This window comes from Penicillium psychrofluorescens (assembly GCF_964197705.1).
Source record: "Penicillium psychrofluorescens genome assembly, chromosome: 1".
NCBI classification, from domain to species: Eukaryota; Fungi; Ascomycota; class Eurotiomycetes; order Eurotiales; family Aspergillaceae; genus Penicillium; species Penicillium psychrofluorescens.
In genome coordinates, this window is record NC_133439.1 from 3,574,557 (window position 1) to 3,594,913 (window position 20,357).

Here is a 20,357-nt window from a genome sequence, read left to right on the forward strand (position 1 = left end):
TGTAACTTGGCGCTGCACGATGTGCCTCTAATCTGCTCGTAATATGGCCAGAATAGGGCAATACATGCAATATAGGTCTTGTGAATCTGCCCGAGATATACGAAATTTCATTCCGTCTGATCAGAAAAAGTGTATTGTATGTAGGGTCCGCAAAACATGTGCACTTGCTCCAGACTGGATGTCAATCATGACGAAATAACGCTCGTATAAACGAGATCCGCAGTGCGAGTGGTTCCACACCAGCTTAGTCCAAGACCAGCCACTGGAGCAAAAAATGTTGCCGTATTCTGCGTCTCATCTGCCGAAGCTTGCGCTATGGGACACATCAGATAGCTAGGCTTACCGGTATATAATGCCTATAGGTCTGGGCGGCATCGACGTGAACCCAACCGCAGACAAATGCGTTCCACGACTATCATTCTGGCCTGAGGGAACAATTGGACGCCGTCGGCCGGTTCCGACGGATCATGGTGGATCAAAGTCGGCAGACAGTACTGTTGGCGTGAAGTTAACGGCCCATCATATCTTTGATCGAACCCAGCCCAGGATTCACAACTTGGGATTGACTTTCCTGGGGTAGTGTTTCTATGCAGACTAGGATCCCGATTGGGGTCGAGAGCGCAGTCCAGGGAACGAACCACGCCGGTCAACTAATGCAAATTCACCATTCGGCCTCGAAACGCAAGATTAGCTCCACAATCCGAGAATCGGCTCGGCCTACAGCGTTTTTGGCCACTTCAGCTCACCAATAACGATGGCGATAGCACCGGGCCCCGTAGAGTGCAGACCCACCTCCAGTGGATGCGCCCGGACTTGCGATCTCCCGATAGACGGAGTTGGCCGTCAGGCTTCTTGCTCCATTGAACATTCATATGCGCTCCAATTCCAAGATGACGATGATTTGGTGGGGCAGCTCGCTAGCGGGTGTGGCATAATATCTTGTTCATCTTGTCACAGCTTCATTCTCATCACCATAACACACTTCATGGCGCCTTACTTCGGCCTTCGCGGGACAGCGCTCAATCGGGCAATTATCTGGCTGGTCGTGTGCCCGGCATTCCTCACTTATGGATACAACCAGGGCGTTATGGGCGGCCTATTGACCCTCAAATCGTTTGCTATGACATTCCCTGAGATGAACACTCTTACCACCCACGGGGCGAGTAAACACTACAATTCGAACATCCAGGGTAAGTGCGCCAAGTTTCTATGGTATCTGGTTCTAAAATCCAGGGCTTCTTGCAGGAACGGTGGTCGCATTGTACGCAGTCGGAGGAATCTTCGGTTCCCTCTCTTGCATTCATCTGGGTGATGTGCTAGGGCGGCGGCGAGTCATCTTCATTACCTCCGGTATTTCCATCATCGGCGCCGTTTTGATGGCTAGTTCTTTCTCAATGGCCCAATTCATCGTGGCCCGGTTGGTTATCGGGTATGTCCCTTCTCATTTCCGCCCAGGATCTCTCTTGCGGCTTTCTTTCGTCCTTCGGCTCTTCTCTAATCATGACTTCCAGATTTGGCACAGGAGGTTACGTGGCGACGGTGCCAGTATGGCAAGCAGAGATTTCCAAGGCGACAAAGCGTGGCGCCCATGTCGTCACGGATGGAATCTTCATCGGTGCAGGTATTGCGATCTCTCTCTGGATTGACTTTGGCTTCTACTTTGTCAAGGGGAATTCGGTCTCGTGGAGGTTTCCTCTGGCTTTGCAGATCTTATTGTCTTTGATGGTGATGATCTTTATCATGATCTTTCCCGAGTCTCCCCGATGGCTGATCAAGAAGGGCCGCGTGTCAGAGGCTCGGGAGATCCTGGCTGTCCTGGCAGACGACGAGCCGATGTCGTCGCAGATCACCGACGAAATCCGGGATATCGAGGCTTCTCTCGCCCTCTCCGGATCCGGATCGTTTAAGGATTTGATCAAGATGGGCGAACAGCGGTTGTTCCACCGTACGGTTCTCGCCGCCCTGGGCCAGACATTCCAGCAGATCTGCGGAATCAATCTGATCACTATCTATGCGACCACTATTTTCCAACAATATCTTGGCCTCGACGCGCTGCAGTCGCGTATTTTGGCAGCCTCAATGGTTCTTACACAGCCGCTAGGTGGTTTCTTGGCCTTCTTTACTATTGATCGACTAGGACGACGGCCGCTGATGTTGTGGAGTGCCGGTGGCATGGCCGTCTCGATGGCGATCCTCGCGGGTACGACATCAGCCCCTTCCAATACCGGCGCCGTGATCGTTGCTGTCATATTCTTATTCGTCTTTGAATTCATTTTCACGGTTGGCTATTCGGGGCTGACCTTCCTATACGCAACGGAAGTGGCACCTCTCCAGTTACGAGCTGCCATCAGTGCCGTCTCGACCGGTGCAGTTTGGATATTCAACTTTTTGTTGGCAGAAGTAACACCGGTCGGGTTTGACTCCATTCAGTGGCGGTACTATATCATCTTTGCTGTGATTAATGCCGCAATTGTGCCGATCGTATACTTCTTCTTTCCAGAAACCAATGGTCGTTCACTCGAGGAGATCGATGAGATCTTCCTACAGTCTCGTTCTATTTTTGACCCGCCCCGTCTGGCGCGCTCCCTGCCGAAGATGCACGTGGCGGACAACCCCAGCGTGGATTTTGACATGACCAAAGATGGGGAGATCGATTATGCTGACACAAAAGATGCACCGAAGGACTAAACCGGTTCTGAAGCTATGAACATACGTATCGATAATTTTGGATAAATGGACATATTGCATGGGTTTCCTTTTGGGTTTATCGGAATATGTATATAGGATCAATTTGCAAAGCTGAGTACAAGACTTGCTAAATTTTATCCCATATGTGCGTATACATTTTCTTCTGAATAGACGGAGCAACAGGACTCGCTAAGGGTGATTTTCGGGATCGCTGCTTCGTCTCATCTCGGCAAATTGGTATATCGGCAAGCCTCGGCTGGGCAGTGTTGGTCCGACATTTCGGAGAGGTTCCGATCACAGCCATCATTGCGGGTCGCTGGACTGGCTAGCTCCAAGGATAGGACGGATGTCTTGGTCCTTTATAATCGAAAGGGAAATCCAAGCTTATGGAATCAAGACTAAGTATGAAAACTCGCGGTTGCTGCCGTATTTGATTCATATAGAATAGGTCGCATTATTGCCGGATTGGATTACACAAAGTACGCAGCAAGCCCAAGTAGCAGAGAATGTTTTGAATTAACTGAAGTAGCTACAAGTAGCATCATAACAAAGCTTCGATTCATAGGCGTCCTTTCCCGTTGGTTCGAGTTACACAGCGGACAGCTATCGAAGTGGACGTCGTTCCATGAGAAGATCCGCTTACCGCACGCAGTATCCTCCGTCAATGCGCATGTCATTACCGGTCATGTAGGTGCTCGCATCACTGCACAGATACACGTAGGCGCCCTTGAGCTCCTTAGCCTGACCGTTACGGTTCATCGGAATCATAGAAAGCCAGAGGTTTTGAGTCTCTTGGTCCACAAAGTCCGACAAGCCCGTATCAATGTAGCCAGGGGAGATACTGTTGACACGGGCAAAGTCGCGCCACTCGTTGGCCAGCGAACGCGCCATGTGGATGCAGCCTGCTTTCGCGACGTTGTAAGAGGTCTGCTCCTGAGGGTAGTTGGCGATCAGGCCGGACATGGACGAGGTGATGACGAAACTGCCGGTGCCACGCTTCTTGAAATGAGCACCGACGGCCTTGGCGCAGTGGAAGGTACCCGTCAAGTCCGTCTGGATCACCTCCTCCCAGTCCTGGACCGAGCCGTCAAGAACGCCGCTGCTTGCGGTGCGGCCGGCATTGGCGATGAACGCATCGATCTTGCCAAAGTCCTTGACCACTGTATCGACAAAGCTGCTGACGCTCTCCCAGTTTCCGACATCGCATTTGTAGGCCTTCACCTTCACGCCGTATTTCTCTTGGAGCTCCTTGGCGTTCTTTTCTCCGCCCGCTGCACGAGAAGCATACGTGATGGCCACGTCGGCGCCCATTTCAGCGCACCCGCGAGCTGCTTCGATGCCCATTCCGCGGGGTCCTGAAGCTCCAGTGACGACCACAACCTTGCCCTTGAGGCTGAGGAGTTCCACTAGGCTATCGGATTTGGGGACGGGGATAGGCATGGTGGGTGGTGGAAGAAGAATCGAGGCTGGTGAGTGGAAGTGGAATTGAGAGTGAGAGTGTGAGAGAGAGAGAGAAACGGAAGATGCAAGAAGTCGCAGCGGGGGGAAACTGGTTTTAGTTATATATGTCCCACCTGGCGCCAGCCTATGACCTAATGACCTCAATGCTGACAAGATTGTCCCGCCATACATCCCACGATTTGATTCTCTGCTACACTGAGCACCTCAAGTCTGAGCGCGCTTTTAGGTCCCTCTCCTCGTACTGTCAGAGGTTCATCTGTGTCGAATTATCGGTCAAACACGTTAGGATCGCCTACAATCCAAGACGGATGACTGCGGAGCTGTGATGTCATCGACTCAATGCAATTGATCTGAGTCGAGGGCTGCCCAGCTCAGGTGCCCCTCTGTGCGTGATATCTTTCCATGAGCATACCGATGAATGTAGACAGCACGAAGCAATTTGGCATTCCCAACTTCCAACTTGGTTTATTGTTGTTCTTGTTGTTTTTTCTCTCGTGTCTTGAGTGGAACGCCAGCGACGTGGGGCCCCTCACCTGCCAAGACCGAGCATTTCTTGTCAATCGTAGGGAGAATGTCAATTCGGCTAAATAGCACGTCCCGCCGGGTATGTGCGGTTGGAAAAATCCAACAGAGAGATGATTGGATAATGAAGGCTGGGGTCCGTCTCAGAAGTCGACTCCTCTATGCGGATCCTGCGATTGCACGACTGGATCTGCAATATAGAAGAATATCACCGATCCCCTTATCGTCAGGACGAGCTGATAAGCTTTATCGCGTCCCGACCGGAAAATCGTTAAGTCATTGGCGATGTGGGATGTGGCAATGTTCATGTATCGTCTGGTGCATCCCTCCGTGTGATCAATATCTCGAAACCAGGGGTCGTCCACAATGGAGAAACAAAACGAGCAATTAGAGCCTCAAGCGCAGCCGAGATCTGGCAGCACGGCTGAACCCGTCTGTCGATCATCTACGGTCCAAACTACGACCAGCACTCTCCGTCACAACGAGTTCAGTGATTCTTTCCTCGGACGGTATGAACAATATGTCAGTTAGATCTACTACCTCTTTCCCTTGCATCCTACGAAGTTTTTGGGACACTTGGTTACGGGCGGGCCGGGTCTCTACTCGGATTTGTTGGGGCTGCCCTCTCTGTTGTGACAGTGGTACTGGTGCTGAAGGGGCCGGAAATTCAACGGCGCTGTCCGTTTATGCGGGAATCTATGTTCGAGCCACACAGCGAGGTGTTCGAGGATCAAGGCCCGGAGAAAATAGCGGTCTGACGATTTCAACGTCCTTTCCATTCTACTAAGAATGTAACGAACCCCGGAGTGAAGTCGATCTGTAATTTAATGACAAGAAATGCTCTCCAATTTCCATGGCTTTCAGAGACCACACTCCATAACACATGAACTATCTCACGAACAGTAGACAGCCATGCCACTGAAAGGTGGATCAAAACTGGTTGGAAGGATGTCAAGCGAGTACTTGCCATCACCATTGCACTCATCATCACTGCATGTTTTTGGGTTCATCAGAATCTGTAGACGGGCCAAGGTCAAGAGATCTGCTTACCCGTACAGCCAACAGTCGTCTGAGCCTCCAATCCAATGTACATCACCACTATAATAAATTGTTAACGGCAACCTCGACACCTGGGAAAGCAATACTGACGGATGGCTCAGCTTCAAACACTGATTATCGCGAACGCGTTCGAAATGGCAGTCAAGGACTCCAGTACAGTATTCGATCTTCGAATGAGCTCAGTCTAGCTCAACACACGTGCTAGATAAATAAAGTCTGCTACTCACTACAGAGTGATCTTCAAAGAGGGGCGAAGCCGAACTGATGGCGGCCAAGAGCCCGGCAGTGATGGTGACAAGTCTGGTGTAAAACATGTTGACAAGCTCTTTGAGAAAGTTGAGAAACGGAGTGTCTGGGCAAATGGTGTTATCGAGAATTAGAAAAGCAAAACGGGTCTACCTTATATTCTAAGGAATCTCATCCTCAGCTGAAGCGGGCTCAGCTTGTGCTTCGTGTGTTTTAATCCTCCGTCCTACCCATCTCAGACCTTGCCTATAGGATGTAAGTCGTCACGTTGGAACCATTCATGTATAGTGCTGAGCGGCTGGGAGGTATGACGGAACACAAAACACGTACGCAGCAGAAACTCCACCGGAGTGAGTCCTTGATATGAGATTTTGAGATCATGAGCCAAGATATATATATGACGTAGACACAACCCTTTTTTTGTTATATACACTTTCATAATTTTAGTTCGACATGACTATCCAAATACAGACGCGCACTGCTATCTCGTCGTGTGACAGCTTTCCGGGTTCTATCTACATGCGCGAGGGCTCCAATGCCGGCTGGCTTGGGATCCACGCCACCGCTGACTATCCACAAATTATACTACAGCAATGTTGCGTACCATGATGTAAATAGCGGCCACAACAATAGAGGTCGTTCGATTATTATTGTCTTGGCTATCAAGAGCCACTCTGCCTCATATGCCTGTGGCCGATCTGTTGTTGCTAGACTTGGGCAGCGGATCGAGTCCGTCAGATTGTGATAGTATACATTAGACCCAACGGCGAAAGACCGCCCGACAAATCGTATTGAACAGAGCGAGGTCTGCAGTAGACACGACCCAATAGTGCGTAAGTCATTCTCTGTAGTTCCAAAGGACTCGGATCCGTCGTGGCGGCTTTACAGCAGCATGCCGTATCGACAATGGCGAGATCGACATTAATCACGTAATTTACTGCTTTTGTTTACTTTTGGCGAGGAGAGAAACCTTAGACCGTGAACTCCTGCTAATGGCATATGGATGAGATGGGAACTCTACTTGTGAATTACCCCTGATGCGGAAGCCCTGCACTGCACCGATTTGCCCTAGGTGTTCCCCCCCCCCCCCCCCCCCCCCGACGCCGGGAGCGAGGACTCTCATGAATGATGACGAATATTGCACATCCCAGAAAAGATCCGCGAGCCCACATGGGTCTGAACATGTGCACCTAGCAATTCATGCCGCGGTTGCTGCCGAATCGGTTCAGATCGCGTGCTGATCCATCAATTAGACTCGACCTAAGCGGGTCTGCACAAGGTGGGTTCACGGCGCAGGGGCTCGGCACCATCGTTGAGCCAAGAACTATTGAATGTTTTTCTGGGTCATAATACGGGGTCTGTGTGGGGGTTTGTAGTAGGGAGAATGAAACAGGAGGGGTCTCCTCGCTGGAAGATTTTCTATTGTGCATGCGAGACCTCGATGCCTGCCGCACCGCTATCCCGTCACAATGGACGACAGTCACGGCAAGGCAATTTCGACGGTGACAGCCGTCTTTCTCGCAATTTCAGCTGTCAGTGTTTGCCTGCGATGTTTTGTACGCCTCCATCTCGTGCGGGCGTTTGGGTGGGATGACAGTATGATGTTACTTGCAATGGTGTGTTTAACTGAGATCGGAACGGCAGCAAGGTGGTGGCTAATGGTTTCGAATGATAGGCCTTTAATCTCGCCTTCGCGGTTTGTGGCATTGTTGGGTGTCAATACGGGATGGGCAGGGAGTTAGCCTACTTTATTGTCTACCCGGAAGACTTCCCCCGAGCGATGCTGGTACGGTTCTGCTACAGTACAGATTATCGATTCAGGGCGCTAACATTGGTAAACAGTGCTGGTGGTTGGGCCAGATTTTCTATGTGGTGACCTGTGTTGCCGCCAAACTCTCGATCATCATCACCCTGTTACGCATCACAGTCGAACGCATCTACGCCTGGGTCCTTTATGGCGCCATCGCTCTGGCTACTGGCGTGGGCCTTGTGTTTCTCTTCTTTACTATCTTCCAATGCCAACCGGTTGACTTCTTCTGGAATCGGGACTCGGAGCAGGGGACTTGTATTGACTCGGACGTGTTGATTGCAATCGCATATCTATACAGTGTTGGTGCCGCCATTACCGACCTGACTATCGGGCTTCTCCCGGTGGCGTTGATCTGGAATCTGCGGATGAGCCGTCGCAACAAACAAGCTATAATGGGCATCCTGGGAATTGGCTGCATGTGTGTATTTCTGAAATACCCGAAAACTCGAAGACAGTTGCTGACTGCCATAACAGTGCAAGTGCTGCCGTCATCGTTCGGATTCCTTTCATTCGTCATTATAAGGACAGGCAATTCCTCTGTATGTGCTTACTTTAACAGCATCATTGTTTATTCCTTGATTTGACTGACAAGCTTTGCAGACAATACTTACCAAATCTCCATCTGGTCCAACATCGAGGCCGGCCTGGGCATCACCGCCGGCTGTCTCACAACACTACGACCCCTCGTCCGATTTTTCCGCGAAGGTTCCTCCGCATACCAGAGTCCCAATCGCAAAGCCGGCACGTACGCTCTCTCCAACAACATGCCATCCGGCATTGTCCGAGCTTCGCACCTGAAACAGGACGATCGTAGCGACATGCACCATTTGTGGTCCCTCGATGAAAACGACGATTACCACGGGGTAACAACGACTATCATGGGCAGCCGAAACCCGAAACAGACTAGCAGCAGTGAAGAAGATCTTAACCCCAGCCACCCAGGTTGGAAAGTTGAGCGATCCGTTCACATCTCGGTGCAAGATGCCGACTGAGAACTCAATGCATCCAAACAGGTTCTATATATTGGATCAACAATCATGTATTATACACCCCTAGGGAATTATATATATGTAGCCTGTGCCCTCTTGAATAGTAAAACACCACCAATAATCGCGTACATAGTGGAATTTCTGCAGAAAAACCTTCGCTACTGTGGGAAGGATCTACGGGATGAGCCGGATCGCGATGAAGCCAATGGAGCTCATGGTACGTGAGATGGCGAACAGAGCCGGAAATTTCTCCAATTGGTATTTTGCCCTTGCTTTTGTGGCCTAGCCCTGTTATTATTACCAACCTCATGATCACCATCAATCGTTATTGATCTCGACCGCTACAATTGGCGTCAATTATAGGGACCGAATTCAAGAGAAAAGGCTTAGAAAGTAATCCAATACAGCGTCTCGGATCGGACGTGGCCCATTGAGGTAGATGAAACGGAACGAGTCTTGTGTACTTGGTTCATTCACAATTTAGTGGTATATACACCGGGCAACACCACGCATACTCCTTGTCAGATCAGCAAGTCCACGTCACGCATCTATCAATCTCTTTACCGACATGGTCACTCCTTAATTTCCTGCACCGCCTCCTCGCGGACTAGCCCTTCCTGTGAAGTGGATTGCCCGACGGCATACACATCGATCGGGGTTGAAGCGAATTTGCGCGCTGGAACTTTGGTGGCGAACAAGACATCCAGTTCCGCATACGTGCGGCCACTGGGCTCTGGTAGCCGGAAGAAAGCCCAGATGAAGGCACAGAGCGCCGTCGCACCCCAAAAGAAGCCCGTCTTCCCGGATTCGTTCCATGCCGTGGGATTCATGAAGTACGGCTCAAGCACCTGCGATATGACGTTGACTAATTGATAGGCTGTGCGCGCCAGGCAGATTGTCAACGGCCTCAGACGGACAGAAGAAATCTCCGAGACAATGGCATAAGCAATTGGCCCAACAGTCAAGGAGTACACGAGCAGCCAGCACATGCAAAGTGCTGCCTGAGCCCACATGGCTCCGGTGCTTCGCGATGCCGCACTGATAATGCCGACCAGAAACAAAAGAACGAACAGGGACCCCTGGCCCCAGACGTACAGGGTGCGACGTCCGAAGTTGGAAATCAGAACCCAGGAGAGGGCAGTCCCAACCAAGCCCACAGCCGTACATCCGACGCCTAGCTGGAATGATCGGCTGGTGTTCATGCCAGCTTGCTCGAAGAAATAGGTCGGGGTGTAGGCGAACGAGCTGCCCGAGAGAATCTGTCCCAAAAAGGTGACGCAGCAGATCTCGGTCCGGCGAAGATCTACGCCCTTGAAGCAATCGAGGTAACTGGTGCCTGCCTCAATTTCGAACTCGAGCTTTGCAGTATGTACCATCATGGCCAGCTGGCCGTTGATTTGTTCCTCCGTCTTACCACCAGCCAGGCGCCGGAGACTGCGTTTGGCGTCTTCCAAGCGGTCTTTCCGGACATAGTACCAAGGGCTCTCTGGAGCTAGCCAGCAGACAACCATCAAGGGAACAGGCCAGATCCATTGCAATGCAAACGGAATCCGATATGACCACTGGCTTGTCAGGTTGACCAGGCCATACAACACTCCAGAGGCTATCATCTGGCCGATAGCCCAGCACATGTTAACATATATGGTCAGGTAACCGCGCAGGTTGGTCGGACAGACTTCAGAGGCGTAGGCCGGGCCAACTGTCGCGAACACCCCCCATGAGAGCCCACACAAGATCTGACCGACAAGAAGGACAGCCGCCGAGTTTGCAAAGAAAGGGATGAAGATGAACGCTGTCAGGAAACCCAAAGAAACTATCATGACGGAGCGGTATCCAAATTTAGACGCAAAATATCCATTCATAATTCCACCTACACAACACGTCAATTCAAGTGCTTTGATGGGTGAGTTGCAACGACTAACCGAAAACAGCACCGACAGTACTTGCCATGTTCAAGCCTGACTGCCAAGGGGCAGACACCTGCCACCCAGTTTTCCCGCCATAGTCTTGACCATACTTGTGTGTGAACGTGGGATAAGCGAAGAAGTTGCCCATGAGGATGGTGTCGTAGCCCTCCATGATGATCGACATGGAGATCATGACGGACCACGCCACGGCTTTGCGGTTCTGACTGATGGCCTGCCATACCGTTTGGGCGTGCTCCTCATCGGTAGCCTGCTTGGCTTCGATAACTGCTCCGTGGCCAAGTGTATCCTCAACATGATGGGCGGCAGCCTTCTCCAGCGCAATCTCGGTTTCGATAGGGGTCGCCATAGAGGGCAGATGGCCGTAGACCAGTCGTGATGCCTTTCGCCGGGTGATACGATACAGGCCTCCGAAAAAGGGGCTGCTAACTATATATGCAACATGTTGATTTCCCCCACGTGAGGAACTAAGCTCTGATCCGGGGATCGCGTGGAGAAACAGCAGCTGTCATCCCTGCATTCAGGCCAATCAGGCCGACGGTTTTGGGCGTGTTGCGGCCACGGATAGTCAGGTCGGGAAAGCCAGCGTAGATTTTCGCACCTATCACTGGCAGGGATATCTCAAGACAATCGAAATTTACTTGTTGGAAAACAGAACATTTCGCAGTCGACTCGACTAGACACTGGGGAAGCGCGGCCTTGGGCCTGGGACAGTGTTATGATTGGACGCCTCCGGAGGGGACAAAAGACCCTATTCCTAATACGATGCGGAGGCCGCTGCGGAGCCGGGGTCGGATTTTCGTTGCGGCAGGAGGACTTCGAATGACAGGAAATTTTCACCGTGAAGCCATGATTGAATTATTACTCCGGGACGCGATTCCATCTCGAGGCGACGCAAACAAGCTGACGGTGTCTGGTCGCCACATTATCGTTGTCCTGCTGGAGCGCATTGAGGTCAAGGAGTAAATCAAGGTTTAGTGCGAAACTCAGATGCCGAGGATCCGCGTGTGGAGTACCGAGAAGAGTAATTTTCCGAGGTTGTGATTATTATTTGCCAGATCACTTCGACGAATCTAAGATTCTACCGACTGACCCGAGGGTTCAAATCATGCTTCGATTCCATCATTGATCGGGTATTAGCATGCAATTGAGGCCATCTCTAGGCGCCTCTGAATTCCAAACGATCAACAAGGAATAATGGTCAAATCATATCTATCTATATCCATAAGTCTATCTCATCTAATCTATTCATGACGGGCCAAGAGCCCTTCCGCCTCCTGGACATCCCCTGCAGGTCCCCCGTGAGAAGTATCGAGGGACTGGGCCATAGCCACGGCCTCGCGACGGCCTTTATCGGCATTCACCATCCAGACGAGAGGGATCGGTAATACAATCAGAACCGCGATGAAGAAGAACCCAGACCGCACCTGGCCGGTCGTGTCAATGAGCATCCCAACGATGGCAGGGCCGATAAACGAGCTTCCCTTGTCGGTGGCCGCGTAGAGGGCATAAAACGCCGCCTCACTGCCGGGTGGGATCAAAAGACCGAAAAAGGAGCGACAGTATGATGCAAGACCGCCAGACACAGTTCCGTGTACAATCGCGAGGGGGAAGATCTCCCACGGCTGTTGTAGTCCAATGACGCCCCAGTTCTTGATGAATGGGATGTAGGCAAGCATTCCGTAGAGGGGGATAATCTCGAACAACGCGATGCAGAGGATGATGGTGTGGTTGGGTTCTAGTCCGAAACGACGGGACACGTGCGGCCACAGGAAGGCGCCGGTCATGCCCGATAGAGTGGCGGTGATTGAAAGCAGCCCGACCGCCGTCGTACTCATCTTCAATTCTGTCCGAGCGAAAAGAATCGCCGTGCCGGAGACGGTGGCCATCGCATCAGACAAAAGGAACCATGCGACCAAAAAGAGAAGCACTTCGCGCAGCTGCATGGCCACTTTTACTGTTCGCCACAAGGACTTCCACGCAAATCCCATCAGCCGCAACCACACCCGCCAGCGACTGCGAGATCCATTTGGCGTGGATGTACTCAGCGCTGGGCCCGGCCGAGGGCGTAGCAATCGACGAGCGACGAAGGTGAACGCGCACCACCAGATCCCTACTAGCAGCAACACAAACCGGAGTGGAAGCGTCCCGGACGCCTTTGCCAGGGGTGTCTTTGAGAGAGTGACCAGCAGCAGGATACTGAGACACTGTACGAATACCGCAGCCGAGTACCCTAGACCAACTCCCTTCGATGAGATCTGGGTCGATAGTTGAAGCTCTGGCGATGATGAATTCGGGGCATGGGGATCTTGGTGATCCTCCGCCACGCCATCCAAACTATCTTCCTCGTCACCCCATGAATTCCAACCGGAAGCATCCTCGTTCCGATGCAACTCCGATAACTCCTCGCCCTCTTCCTTTTTGGTCTCTTGGATGGACGGGTCGTTGGCGACCAGGACGGGGAGGTAAGAGTTCAGCACCACGAATGACGACCCGAGGCAGGTCACACCGATAACCACCACGATTGGAGCGAGGAAGAACACAGGCGGCGCGATGAAGATGAATAGCATGCTGGTGGCGGAGCCGATGAACCCGAATATCATGAGCAGCGTCTTGCGATTGTTCTCTGTATCATTCCAACGAGACAAATGTTGTTAACCTTAATGTCCAAGTATATACTGCTGCTGGGACAAGCTGGTGGTGTGCAATCATACCGTAGTCCGCCAAGGCACTGAACGATATCAATGTCAAAGCTTGGACAAGCACCGCCAACGAGAAGGTATACATGGCGAAGCTCGCGGTGTTCATCTGAAGCCCCAGCAGGCCAACCAGGCACTGCTCATTCTCTCCAGGCTGCGTGCCATTGTTTGCGGTACGGTCGCCGACACAGGGCAGGTGGCTCGTCTGCAAAGTGCCGTGCTCACGGGCCAGCTGCTCGAGGGTGATGGGCAGAAATGAGCCTACGGGCGATCGGGTTAGCTCCTGGGCTTACGAGAGTGGGAATCACAACAAATACGTACCTACACCGCAAACCGCGAAGACCTCCGCCGCCATCCCGTAGGCATACCAGCCCAGGATCTCACGGCGGCTCGTCGACGTAGTGTCCTCGCCCGCATAGCGCGGACGTCGCTGTTGAACGCCCTCGGAGGGCGGAGGAACCTTGACCGCGTCCAGCAGCGAGGCGAACATGAAGGTTCGTGAGAGAGAAAATGGTGATGTTCCGACCGACGCAGGCGCCAGGGATGACAACTGGACCGGATGCGGGCGGATGTTGTCATTGCAGACCAGGAACAGTGGGTAAACAGTGGGGCATCATCGGGGTTTGCATTGTCAACCATTCAGCCTCATCACGACGTCCGATTATTTGAACGGATTCATAGAAGGAAGATGGAGGGCCCCAGTCAAGGTCCGGGCCGCTCTTTCCTCTTCCTTTCTCTTCCTCCGTCCTCTTTCCCGTCCTGCACAACCCGTTACCGGCCTGGTCGCGCTTTCTCCAGGCCGAACCACAACAAGCACAACACTTTCTTTCCTTCTTTCTCTTTTTTTTTCTTCTTCGTTCATTCAATCCCCGCTGCCATGTCCGTTTTCCAGTACCTGCAGTTTGGCATCGGCCGGATGCTTTACCCCATTCGCGCCCATGACTCGCACCAGCTGACCTACTGGCCCGCATTCCAACACCTGCCCGAGCCGAACATGACCCTCGAGTCCGACTGTGGTCCCTCCGGCTCCAGCCTGCCTCTGCGCTGCAGCATGCTCGCAGAGGACCGGACCGGTGCTTTGCCAGAGCTGCATTGGAGCGCCCCAGAGTCCACGGAACCCGTCAAGGAATATATGCTGATCTGCGAAGACATCGACATCCCCATTCCGTTTATGGTCATTCACCATGGCCTATTCTGGGCTATCCCCGCATCTGTGCTTGCCGCCACGCCAGAAGATGTCCAAGAAGATGCCGCTCAAACTCGTCGGACCAAAGCCGGCTGGTGTTTCCTTCCCAACATCAGGGGTAAACCCTACATCGGTGCAGGCGCTCCGTTGGGCCACGGAAGTCACCGCTATGTTTTTACCATCATCGCTCTCAATGCCCCACTGGAAGTGGAGACCCCCGAAAGGGCGACCAAGGCGGAGATCAAGCAGGCTATGGAGGGCAAGATCATTGGCTGGGGCCAGTGGACGGGCGTCTTCGAGCGGCCCTGGTCCACCTAGGCGACCATCACTTGTCACAGCGAACCATTTATGATTCAGAGAAATCGAGGTACAAGGGTGGAGTTTGAGCTAGACGCATGAGGTGCCCAATGTTTTACGAAGCGGAACGACTCTTTTTATTTTTGTTTAACGAGTGGTCTCACGAATTGTCCCTGGCACGAGTCTTGCGAATTCAATGACATGTATACATGGTCTACCTACTTCTTATATCAATCTAATATTCGACATTCAATCCGTGATTTCATCACCGGTCTGCTCTTCAGGCTAGTGGACCACCTTCGCCCTCAACCTGCCGCAAGAAGACGGCCAGCCGCCCAATGGTGCCGTCGACAGAACTTTCGCAGGTCCTCAGCGCGGCGGTGCCCGCGCGGTTATGCTGAGCATTCTCCAATAACGCGCGCACATTCCCTTTCAGGTCCTCCATCAGCTCCACCAAGCGCATCAGTGTGCGGCCGAGGAGCGTGCGAACTAACAGTCGGGCCTCATCTTCATCGAGCTCGGTTTGGCCAAGAACAACTTTGCTTCGGATGCAAACGAAGGGCCCCGGAGGCTGCTCAAACGCGAGGATGCTGGGATCGAAGAGAGCTGGTTGGGTCGAGATGTCATATGCGGCGCACACGGCCTCGAACAAAGCCAGGCATTGCTCAGACAGTGTGAATAAAGTCACCATCGATGGCTGGGTTGTCTTGACGCAGTCGTTACAGTTGACCATAACGGAGCCCTGCTGACAGACACGGTGGACCAGTTCGAAAATGGTTTCCACATCGACTACCGTATGGACACTTCGCAATTCCGCCATGATTTGCAAGGCATCCATGGAACATCGACAATTCCTTTCAGAGTTCATGGTGGTCCTCCGGACAAGAAGCTCATCTGGAGGTAAAGTTGATCTGGCTAGTCTTGCTGGCTTTTTGGGTATCTGCGAACTCGGCGGTTGACGGAAAACGCTCTTTATTTTCGAAAATTACCGCCACACTTTGATATGCAGCTGCTTCAGTTATGGTGCACCAGAATCTGTCATCACAATCTTGCTTTATTGAGGTACATGGAAGGAGGACTGTTAACTTTGTCTTACAGGCCCGCGCCCGGCATGAATGGCCGAGGACCTCTACCCACCTCTACGCTCGTTGAGTGTGAGTTTGATCTGCAGGGTCCAGACAAAGTCACACCATTCATCTTCAAGGGCTTCCTCGGCGGGTTGACAGGCTTTGTGCGCTCTTCTATTGGCAGATCAGGCAGAACTATTTGTCGCTATCATTCCTGCGTGACGCCATGTCGACTAGTTACTCATCGCCACCTGATTCCATTTTTCCATGCGAGAGCGGTCTGAATGGCTGCGCCACTTGCTAACAGCCAGCTATATTCATCTAACTATGCCATGCAGCGACACTAGAGTCTACAAGATTACCCGCGCTGATTTCATATCGGCCAGTCACCATTCTGATCTTCATCAAAATCAACTGCAGCCGCCGGTCCGTCTCCATGATCATCATCAATCGGCCTCTATAAGGTGTGGCAATGAAGAGATCTTGAGTATAAACGCGAATGCGCCGAATCGTTGATAGCAACATAGAAAGTCGCGTCTGCAGCATGCGCCGGAGGAACCAAGTCTTGTCTTCCATCGGAACTTGAAAGTTCCCTACAAGCAAAGGGCACGCTTCCATATGAGAGCCAAGACCGCTCTGGATATCTCTCTGTTTCCTGACTCCGCACTGTAAATTCGAAAGAGCTTGGTCTTCGTGCAGACAGGATTTGACAGATGTTGCAGTTGCCTCGAGTGTGGTCAGGAGGCTATCAATGCTCACAATGATGACCATGAGCACGTTGGCGCGAGACTCTGTTTTTAAGCAGACGCTGCACCGTAGTATCAATTCCGCTTGCCGTTGAAGCTCCTTTTGGTATGACAAAAGGCCGTCAATATCAGTCTCATCCTTGCCCGGCCTCAGCCCAGCTCGGACCAACTCCCCTATTGACCAGGCGTCCGGCGTACAAATGCAGCCTTTTGGAGTTTCCGGAATCAGCTCAGTCTCTAGTTCCTCTGAAGAGTAAATACTATCTTCTGGGGACTCAATTGGATTTTTGTGATTGTATGAATCCATCAATATCCTTGAATTTGGGACGCCACCCATGGCCCATAGGCCAGATTGGGACTGCATTTTCTGCCCTGAATCCACGCTCGGTGTTAAAGATGAAGAAAAGAAACCCATCTCTTGAGAATCTGATGTTACTACTGCCTCATCTCGCAGACCTTGGAAGCCTGAAAGACAGTTTCTCGCAAATGGATGCACTGCCGCCGGGTCAGGTACCGTCATAGTCGTTGAAAGAAACGAGTCCGTGCCAGAATAGTCAACAAATGGACCAGGGTATTTGGAGTTACCAAAAGGATCAATGAGGTCATCAAGGTCGACATTATCATTATCATCGTATCTGGTGTCAATGCTATTGGTGGCAGGTTCATTGAGTTGAGTCGACATCAATTCTTGCAACCAGACTTCGGATTCAATGTCAATATCGAGCACTAGTTGATTCAAGTCAGTCTCTGCACGACAATTACAATACGAAGCCACTAACTGGAAATGTCGTTAGACATAATTGGCGTATGCACTTTGTTCTCCATTTCCACGGAGACCCTCTTCATGCCCCGCTTTAGGGTCTGAATCTCGGTCTCTGCACTATCCTGATGGCATTTCTTCCTTGCCGCCCTTGGCATCTTCCTTTCGTGCTCCTGGTAACCTATTTCTTGCTGCTGTCGAACAGGGCTGTCATCATTCTGTCGTAGCCGCGACTGAGAATCTCTCTTCTTCGCTGGTCGTCCCAATCGCCTCGACATGCTGTATACGCAATCGATCTTATGCTTTTGACATCGTCGGCAAGCGGGCTTCTCATGGCTGCAGCGAATCTTGGCCTGTTGGCAAGCGTTGCAGGTAGAGCGTACTTTTACACTCTTTGGAAGCGTACTGGTATTGGGTTTTGACGACTTGGACATGCTTATAATCAATTCAAGCGACTCTCATGAATTCGATTAAGCAGGGGGTCTAGATGATTTGGACACCCTCGTCTCATATAAAGGAGTCATGAGCTTGTTGCGCACGTAGCCGTGTACCTCGGTAGGTCTTCTCCATCAACACATCCGATCTATGTCGCAGATAAGATATCAACAGGCTGCAATTAGGCTCACTTCAAAAGCCATTATACTTTTTCAGTGCAAAGTGGGCTGCCACGATTGCACGACAAGCCGGAACGATGAAAGAGTTACATCCTGCAGGTTCCTTCATTACAAGTAGGTCCTGTCCTACCCGAGCATACAGGAGTACTACTTGTGCCTTGCCACAACGCCATCGCCCGCAAAGGCTCCAATCTGAGGGGACGGCAGAGCTGAGAAGTGGGGAATCAGCAATCATTTAAGTTGTGGTTATGCAGCTGTATGGTATTGCAATTTCTTCTCATCATCATCTTGCTCCTGTCATATTCACGTTGCTAATAGACTCACTCCGACCCTGACAGTCTTACCTAACAGGGGCTATGTGGGTGCATGTGGAGACTTCTAGAAGACGAGTAGCCTTTTGACTGTTTGGAAATATAAGGCCACTCTCAGTAAAACTCATATCTGGAGCATCCGAATACCCTTTTGGGTACGTCTTGACAAATTGTCGTAAAGGGGCTTTTTACCAGAGAAGAGTTTAAGGAATACACTAGCTAGCGTCTAACATCGCCTTGATATCAGAACTAGATAGCAACACACTATACGCTCGAGACGAATGTTAGATATGAGCAAGTGGATGCGCTACTAGACACAATTGGGAAACAATAGATAGCTTGATGCACGTCTGTCCAGTAAGCACATTGTGAGCCTGCGTCAAGGGACGTCCTTGCACTTCCAGCTTCATTTCCATATTGCCTCAGTAGAAGCCGGGTCACAGGTCACCGACTGGAACGAGGTTGTCGTTGCACTCTGCCAAGTCCGAGATGGCCGGCCAGGGTTCTCATTACGACCAAAGAAATAAGTCACCGCGAGCGGGACATCCAGTCCGGCCGCCTGCATAAACTGCCTTACATCGAACCCAGCACGTGCGGCCATGTTCTCCGGTGGGATGTGCGAAAAGCAAGCTGGAAAACGATACTTTAATGGCTGCACATACAGGAGATAGACATAACGGTGATGCGAGCCAAGAGGAGGCTGAGGTCCAATATATTCGGCGATGGGTGAAGACGGCCCGCCACTACCATCGGACGGCACCAGGTGACCCGGTGAGTTTGTTTCTGTGCAGTTTAGTATGAGGTCTGGCTGGTACCAGTGCAGGACAACTGTCTGGATTGCGGTGCCGGGGATCATGACGTCGAGATCGAGGAAGAGGATCAGGTAGCGTGTGCCGCAGTGCAGACTGGCGTGGCCAATTTCGGGCACAGTCTTAGTATCTAATGCACAGTTATCAAAGCTCGGCAAGTATGACAATCTGTCTTCATACCTTGAACATCCAATGTCATTCCCGGCCAGACCCAAATTTCTCCAGGATAACGAACCTGGAGTTGCTGCATGGGCAGCAGTGGATATTGCTGCGTCGTGCCGGCTATAAGAAACCATGTAATCCACACCCAGGACATCATTGTCAACGAAATATACGTATTATTTGGAAGCGGAAATGTTCAGGCGGTTTCCATTATATAGACGTGCAACCCATGGAAAGTTCAATAATCTTTGTCTGTATGTACCACTGTCCTGCGAATATCTACCGACTACACATTTCGTTCTGTTGCACCACTTGGAATTTCATGTAGAACAGTCCGCAATTCCCTAGGACAAGATTTCTAGGACGAGTTCATCTGTGCTCGTCGCCACGCCCAGCCCTTACAATAAACAAGCATGAGCAACGGAATCACCGCCGCCACAACGCTTGACACGAGAATATAAGTATACTGCACACCTACTCGCCCAATCAATGGATTCACCGCGGCGGCGGCACCTGCACCGAGAAAGCAGCGCACCAGGTTGTTCGCGGCCATGGCCGTGGCTGGGGTTGTGTAATACAAGTCCACAATCAGGACATTCATGACATTGTATGCGGCGGTGATAAAGAAGCAAATGGAAAATATCATCAGAAGGGCAGCCCACAACGGAGCTCCGTGCGCCAGAAGGGCCCCGTAAACAGTGATCGAGCCAGCAGCAAATATCTACGCCGGATGAAATTAATATCTGAAAACGGAAGAACAGGACATACTTGATATATAATAAGACGTACCGCCATAGGTAAGCCAATCTGTAGCCTAGCCTGCTCAATCGGAAAATCGGAGATGTCTACCCGCTGGTGCTTACGCACTGGCTGGCCTATTTTTGCGCGCACTCGTCTATAATTCCAGTCCACCAACACGCCGTTGGCAGTTGCGCTGACCAGCGAGCCTAGTCCGGCGGGTATAAAGCTCAGTCCTATACCGAGATCGTGAAGGATGTAAAGCTCC

At 51.5% G+C, this 20,357-nt stretch overlaps 8 protein-coding genes across 8 annotated transcripts; 3 read left to right on the forward strand and 5 right to left on the reverse strand.

The window, feature by feature from the left end:
* Window positions 1-985: 985 nt before the first annotated feature.
* PFLUO_LOCUS1330 (uncharacterized protein) lies at window positions 986-2,688 on the forward strand (the record flags this gene model as incomplete). Its single annotated transcript, XM_073778361.1, has 3 exons — window positions 986-1,190; window positions 1,246-1,429; window positions 1,512-2,688. The coding sequence occupies 3 exons, from the start codon at window positions 986-988 to the stop codon at window positions 2,686-2,688; spliced, it is 1,566 nt and encodes a 521-aa protein (XP_073635423.1).
* A 639-nt stretch (window positions 2,689-3,327) lies between these two features.
* PFLUO_LOCUS1331 (L-xylulose reductase) lies at window positions 3,328-4,128 on the reverse strand (the record flags this gene model as incomplete). The annotated part of the gene is made up of 1 exon (XM_073778362.1): window positions 3,328-4,128. One exon carries the CDS (start codon window positions 4,126-4,128, stop codon window positions 3,328-3,330), a length of 801 nt encoding a protein of 266 aa, XP_073635424.1.
* A 3,317-nt stretch (window positions 4,129-7,445) lies between these two features.
* PFLUO_LOCUS1332 (uncharacterized protein) lies at window positions 7,446-8,778 on the forward strand (the record flags this gene model as incomplete). The annotated part of the gene is made up of 5 exons (XM_073778363.1): window positions 7,446-7,592; window positions 7,652-7,762; window positions 7,819-8,204; window positions 8,261-8,325; window positions 8,387-8,778. 5 exons carry the CDS (start codon window positions 7,446-7,448, stop codon window positions 8,776-8,778), a joined length of 1,101 nt encoding a protein of 366 aa, XP_073635425.1.
* Window positions 8,779-9,347: 569 nt separating this feature from the next.
* PFLUO_LOCUS1333 (uncharacterized protein) lies at window positions 9,348-11,049 on the reverse strand (the record flags this gene model as incomplete). Its single annotated transcript, XM_073778364.1, has 2 exons — window positions 9,348-10,645; window positions 10,698-11,049. The coding sequence occupies 2 exons, from the start codon at window positions 11,047-11,049 to the stop codon at window positions 9,348-9,350; spliced, it is 1,650 nt and encodes a 549-aa protein (XP_073635426.1).
* An 895-nt stretch (window positions 11,050-11,944) lies between these two features.
* PFLUO_LOCUS1334 (uncharacterized protein) lies at window positions 11,945-13,889 on the reverse strand (the record flags this gene model as incomplete). Its single annotated transcript, XM_073778365.1, has 3 exons — window positions 11,945-13,326; window positions 13,415-13,660; window positions 13,721-13,889. 3 exons carry the CDS (start codon window positions 13,887-13,889, stop codon window positions 11,945-11,947), a joined length of 1,797 nt encoding a protein of 598 aa, XP_073635427.1.
* A 387-nt stretch (window positions 13,890-14,276) lies between these two features.
* Window positions 14,277-14,903, forward strand: PFLUO_LOCUS1335 (uncharacterized protein; the record flags this gene model as incomplete). The annotated part of the gene is made up of 1 exon (XM_073778366.1): window positions 14,277-14,903. One exon carries the CDS (start codon window positions 14,277-14,279, stop codon window positions 14,901-14,903), a length of 627 nt encoding a protein of 208 aa, XP_073635428.1.
* Window positions 14,904-15,162: 259 nt separating this feature from the next.
* Window positions 15,163-15,702, reverse strand: PFLUO_LOCUS1336 (uncharacterized protein; the record flags this gene model as incomplete). The annotated part of the gene is made up of 1 exon (XM_073778368.1): window positions 15,163-15,702. One exon carries the CDS (start codon window positions 15,700-15,702, stop codon window positions 15,163-15,165), a length of 540 nt encoding a protein of 179 aa, XP_073635429.1.
* A 3,084-nt stretch (window positions 15,703-18,786) lies between these two features.
* Window positions 18,787-19,439, reverse strand: PFLUO_LOCUS1337 (uncharacterized protein; the record flags this gene model as incomplete). The annotated part of the gene is made up of 2 exons (XM_073778369.1): window positions 18,787-19,319; window positions 19,370-19,439. The coding sequence occupies 2 exons, from the start codon at window positions 19,437-19,439 to the stop codon at window positions 18,787-18,789; spliced, it is 603 nt and encodes a 200-aa protein (XP_073635430.1).
* Window positions 19,440-20,357: the final 918 nt, after the last annotated feature.